This window comes from Daktulosphaira vitifoliae, unplaced genomic scaffold (assembly GCF_025091365.1).
Source record: "Daktulosphaira vitifoliae isolate Bord-2020 unplaced genomic scaffold, ASM2509136v1 Scaffold_5, whole genome shotgun sequence".
Taxonomy (NCBI): domain Eukaryota; kingdom Metazoa; phylum Arthropoda; class Insecta; order Hemiptera; family Phylloxeridae; genus Daktulosphaira; species Daktulosphaira vitifoliae.
Genome location: NW_026099576.1, coordinates 3905750 through 3912275, shown reverse-complemented (window position 1 = coordinate 3912275; position 6526 = coordinate 3905750). Strand labels below are relative to the sequence as shown.

At 23.2% G+C, this 6526-nt stretch overlaps 1 protein-coding gene across 1 annotated transcript in view; it reads right to left on the bottom strand.

The window, feature by feature from the left end:
- LOC126906705 (poly(rC)-binding protein 3-like) overlaps positions 1-6526 on the bottom strand; it is a 14460-nt gene that overhangs the window by 2395 nt on the left and 5539 nt on the right. The window contains exons 5-8 of the mRNA XM_050687458.1: positions 1056-1316; positions 873-995; positions 713-794; positions 308-458 (exon numbers count right to left, since the gene is read on the bottom strand). Of these exons, the coding sequence (XP_050543415.1) occupies positions 308-458; positions 713-794; positions 873-995; positions 1056-1316 (617 nt within the window). The remainder of the gene's footprint in view (positions 1-307; positions 459-712; positions 795-872; positions 996-1055; positions 1317-6526) is intronic.

Below are 6526 nucleotides of genomic sequence, written 5' to 3'. Positions count from 1 at the left end.
AAAAAAAAAAAAAAAAAAAAAAAAAAAAAAAAAAAAAAAAAATAAACACATCTTAGTGAAACCAATACCTTCTCAGCTTCGCATCGAAGCTAAAAAAAGTAGTATCCTGAATTGGTATATAGTGATGTGGGCTGAATTTTTTTCTAACACAGTAAGCTGAATACTCCTCAGTCCCTCCCTGTTCCCAATATCATATAATAATTCTTTTTTAATTTATTCTTTATGTTTATAGCTAAAGAGTTTAACAAGGTTACTAAAAAAATTGAATGACAAATTTATGGCAATTTAAATTAAAAAAGCTACAAACCTTATTTCAGCAATTTTTGTTCCGCCTTTACCAATAATACAACCAATTATGTCATTTGGGATAGCCATTTCATGGGTGATGTGTTGTTGAGTATTTTTAGAGCTAACACCACAACCTCCACGTAATTGACTTCCAGCTAGAGCAGCAAGTACTAATACACATAAAATTATTATAAGAAGATTATAAAATTTATCTAATTGTATGTTTTATAAAAATAATAATGACTATTAATTTGTAGATGAAACTCAAAAATATATACAGAATTTTTTTAGATAAGGCTACAATTTTTTTTTGCTACAAAACTGCATCTAATTTTCCTAAAGACAAAGTGCACATAAAAAAAAAAAGAAATATGCCTTTGATGAAATTATATCTAAAACTTAAATAATAAGAGGATAAAACTACCTGATGGATCTAGTCCAGAGCCAGCAATTAAATTAGGTGCTATGCTTGCTATTGTATTTAATGCTGAGGTAGTTGCAGATTGCTAAGACATATATTTTTTATCATTAACAAATAATTTTTATGCATTCAATTACTTTTTTTTTAATACAACAAAACTTACATCTCCTACAGCAGGAATAGCAAGGGATCCTTGAAGAGTATAAGCTTGACCACCACATAAAACAACAGGCCCTGGTTGGGTTGCAATAGGCCTGTAAGCTACAGTAGGTCCTCTACCTGGTGTCTGAAAGAATAATTTTTCTTGGTTATAAACTTATAAAGCTAAAAAATTTACTTTATTTACCTCTAACATAACAACACATATTTGATGAATAGCTTCAGTGATAGCCTCAGCTGTTCCACTGATGCTTACTGTTCTTTCAGTTGAATTAGGCAATAAATCAGATGCTACATTTACCATAGCTCCACTTGCTTCTCTAATTTCTCTTATTTTAACACCTCCTTTACCAATCAATGATCCACATTGAGATGCAGGAACAATAAGCTTTATTAATGTTGTATTATTAGGTACTTTACGGTTATTTTGAGGATGAACAAGGCAGTTCTATTTACAAAAAATACATAGTATTATTATCTAGGATTAAAAACAAATAACTAAATTCAGCTATTTATTAAAAAAGTTGAAAAATTACACCTAGCCTTATGTTTCTAAACATATAAAGTTAAATTTTCAGGGGGTAACAATATGAATATAACGGTTTTTAAGGGTTGTGTTTGTGTTACTATTGAAAATGATGGTTGGAATACACTACAGTGTACCATCTATTAATTTTCGCATACTATTGCAGTGGCAATATAGATAATTATATAGGATGTTTCATTAATAATAAGAGCTCATTTTCTTAGAAAATACTAAAATTTTAGATTTTTGTAAAGGAAAATATTTATTTTAAAAAAACCTTACAATAATATGTAGTTAAATTTTTTTTCATTACTTAAGAGATAAAAAATTTTAATTAAAATTTTCTTTAATGCAAATCCTATTTTTAGTTTAATCATATAATAGAAAAAAAAATTTCAATTAATTTTGTTTGTATATATTTTTATTTAGTGAACTATTTTTTTTTTATTGCTTGTTTAAGTTTAGTGATTTTTAAGGATTTTCTATAAATAATCTGATGTTTAGCAAACAGTAGTCGTCATTTGTTATAGGTACAACTAGATAATATCTAGATAATATTATTATCTATCATTTGGATATCTTATTTAAGTATTCATTGAAACAGAAAATATTGCCTACAATATTATGAAGATAAAATTAATGATAAACTTATATCTTAAATTCAAATTTTAAAACACAAATAATTGATTGGATAAATAAAAAAAAAACAAAATAAAAATTTTTTTTTTTTTTTAACTACATATTATTGTAGTTTTTTTAAGTTAAACAATATTTTCCTTTACAAAAATTAAAAATATTCAAAAGTTTCAAAAAAAATAAGTGTATAATACTTAATAATCATGATAATGAATCCTGTACATAGTTCCATAAGAAAAAGTAATATTTTGTAACATTTAGTAACTTAAAATGAATATTAATAAAGTGAAAAAAAAGTCATACAATGTATGTTTGACCCTTTGATAAAGGAAAAAAACTCTACAATGTAGTAATTTAGACAAATGTAATAAGACTCTTAAATGCTGTAACTTTATTCAGAATATGAATGAAAAATTGATGATAAGTTATAAAGATCTAAAACAGTTTTTTAAACATTAATATTTATTTTTTTATACTTAGTAAAACTACAACTCAATATTATAAAATAAAACTTTTAAAGTCCATTTATTTGTTAATAGATAGGTAATAATATAATATAATAAAATATATGCAAAATTGTATTAATCATAGGTGTTGTTGTATCAAGGATAATTGTAAATAAAGTAATAATATACTAAAATTAAACTTCAGTAATATTTATAAATAAATCTTAATCAATTAATCACTAAGACTTTCTAATGACTATCATTCAATTATAGAAAAAATAAATTTCATATATCTCTTTTGTACAAATTTAAATGAAAAATAACCAATCAATTAAAATAGTCAGGTTTTCTTTTAAGCGCACATTTTAAATTTTATATTTAATACAAAACTTAAAATATTAATCATTGAAAATTAAATCTACATTTATTTAAATGGTTCACAATAACAAATACAAATATCCAACTTCATCCTAGTTGGTTTAAAATTACTTTTTATTTTCGATGCGAAGCTGAGAAGGTATTAATTTTACTATGATGTTTTTTTTTTGTGTCTGTATACGTTCAATCTCAGTTCTCACTGAATCGATTTTGATAAAAAATATGTCAAAATATCACAAATCGTATCTAGTTGAAGACATTACCCTCAAAAATTAAAAAAAATTCCCTCGTTCCCCGTAAATGGGGGAAACCTTCAACAAAATTACAAATTAAAAAATCGCTAATTTTCGAAATTTTTTTCAGTTAAAATTGCCATAACTTTTTCAAAAATGAGCGAATCAATATAATTTTTTTTTTATAAATACCTTAGATATTTACCTATCATTTTATATATTTTTGTGAACATTTGACCCTTTAACAGCCCACAGGAAGGGATTCAAAATGGTAACTTTTTTACAAAAAATTAACTTTTGAAAATGTTTCGGAAAGACTGACACTTTTATATATATCTTAAATTAAAGCTAATGTAATATAATTTAATTTGAAAAAAAAAAATTTGACCTCTGGACTTGTCTTCATGGTAAAAATGACTACCGTATGCAAAAATATGCTATTTTTTTGAAAAAATTCTTGATAATANCTTGTCTTCATGGTGAAAATGACTACCGTATGCAAAAATATGCTATTTTTTTGAAAAAATTTTTGATATTATATTTTACATTTTTTAACATTATGATGCTATAACTTTTTAAAAAATGCATGAATCAATTCTATTCTTTAACAATAAATACTTTATAAATACCTCTTTCATTCGACATACTTTTTTTTTAAATCAGATCTTTTTTCTTTATACAGGGGGGGGTGCAAACCTTTTAACATGCGTATAGAAAGTAGAACTTTTTCAACTTAACTTTTGAAAATGTTCCGGAAATACTGACACTTTTATATATATCTTAAATTAAATCTTATATAATATAATTTAATTTGAAAAAAAAAATTTGACCTCTGGATTTGTCTTCATGGTAAAAATGACTACCGTATTAAAAAATTTACTATCTTTGTGTTAAAATTCTGGGTTTTGTATTTTATTTTATTNCTATTTTTGTGTTAAAATTCTGGGTTTTGTATTTTATTTTATTTTAAAATACCTGACAAGGGGAGTACAGATTTTCATAAATATTATATAAATAAAAAATTAATATAGCATAGAAAGTTAAACTTATTTAAATTTGTTTACTTCTTTTAAGTCGAGAAAAACAACTTTGTAATTTGAACTAGCTTAAATAGCCAATTTTTTCAACAGTAGGTAGCAACGTACAGTTGCCGAGTTGGTAAAACTTATGTTTTACACGGTTGGGGTACAAGGTTCCAACCCGCGTATGGTATTGAAATTTTTGTATTTTTTCTTAATTCTTCTTNAATGAATTTTTTGCATTTTTTCTTAATTCTTTTTAAGTTAGTATAAATTTTTAACTCGTTTGATTTTTATCTCATTTAGATTCAATAACTTCAATAAAGATCAACGATCCCATCACTTTAGTCGCCCCTTGTAATAAGAAATTNATCACTTTAGTCGCCCCTTGCAAGAAGAAATTTCTTATTCGTATTAAAATTATTTTACTATATTTTAAGTTTTAGTTTCGATGCAAAGCTGAGAAGATATTTTTTTGTGACTATCATTTATTTTCTCTGCTCTAACTTGACCTACTTTTTTCAACGATACGTCAAATGACTACAATTCGTATCTAGTTGAAGATATTACTCTCAAAAATTGAAAAAAAAATTCTAATTTATCAATTAAACAGTTAGTTATTACATGTTCTCCATAAAGACAATTAAAATCATTAATTTCTAATGTTTTCAAAATATTTATTGACAAATTAAGTTTGTTATGATAGGTTTCAACTACAAAATTTAATCATTTTACTTTGTAATTTAATAATTTTTTTACTCTATTTGTGTGTGCTACTACTAGACTATAATATTTCAAATTTTTTTGTAACATGTTGCTATATAAATCATTTCTAAAAAAAATAATTATTTTTTTTCCTGAATTAACAATTGATTTTTACAAATATAATCAAATTTTATATTACCTCAATTGAGTAAATCTTTTTAACAACTTTGTTTTGATTAGTTCATTTAGTTAAAGTAAATTATTAAAATTAATTAAGTTCTGAATATTTCAATTGCAGAATCTTTTTAAATACCAAAAGTTATTAGGAAATGATAACTATTATTTCTATTTCNAACAAACAACAAAAGTTCCTAGGAAATTATTACTATTACTTCTATTTAAGTTATCTATTACCATAAAAATGCAAAAAAATATTGAGCTTTTCTGATAAATTTACAATAAATAGTAATTATAAAACTTTCTGACTGCATATTGATCTTAACGATACAATTTTTTTATATAAAGTTTTCTTTTCTATTTAATTATGTCAATGTCAAACTTACCAATTGAGCTAAAAGTTATGGTAAAATAAATTTTTTTTTTTATTATAAACATTTACAACAATCAACTTTAAACTATTAAAAAAATAGGTTAAATATGTCATTTTCCTTATTTTTAATATATTAATAATCAAAATCAGTATTAATTTAAAACAATTTTTTTTTGTTCTTAATTATTGTTTTTTATACGTAAATACTATTTTTTAATAATATTAAAACTTAAAAGTGATAGAAATAGTCTATTTGCATATTTGAAAACATCGCAAAATGTTGATTTAGAATATTATATTTTTGTTTCTGATGAAAGTTCCTTGTAGTACAGTGTATAAAACTTATAACTTTGTTAACTGTTAAACTTTATCAAAAATGACCAAATCAGTACAATTTTTTTTTTATATAAATGCATGTCTTTATCTATTATTTGGTTTTTTTTTATAAATCTAACCCTTTACCTTATCCCTTTAAGAGGGATTCAAATTAATAATTTTTTTTTTTTAGTTAAAGTAAATCATTAAAATTAATTCAGTTCTGGATATTTTAATAGTAGAATCTTTTTAAATACCTAAAATTACTTAGAAATGATTACTATGATTTCTATTTAAGTGCTCTATTACGATGAAAATGCAAAAAAATAATAAGTTTTTCTGATAAATATACTGTAAATAGTAATTATAAAATTTCCTGACTGCAGNTTTACAATAAATAATAATTATAAAACTTTCTGACTGCATATTAATCTTAAAAATAACATTGTTTTAATTCTCATAAAATTTTCTATTTAATGATTCATTCTAGTCAACGAAGGAGTAATTTTGGCAAATAGCAAAAAAAATTCCCAACCAAATTTTTTTTTTTTTTAAAGTAGGAAATTGGTGGATTATTCCAAAAGCAAAATTAACTCTTATTTCTTTAATTATATCATGATTAGTAGTTCTTTGATTTTAAAATATAATATATGAATAAATACTAATTATATTTATAATAAAAATTGATCACTTGTGGCTAATTAATTAAGTAAAATTAAAACTATATTAAAAATATTATTAATTTAAAAAACCAAAAAATATTAAACTCGAAGCCACAAAAAAATTAATGAAAAGTCGCGGATACGTATTTCGGAAACAATGTTACCATTATCAACGCTAAACACATACT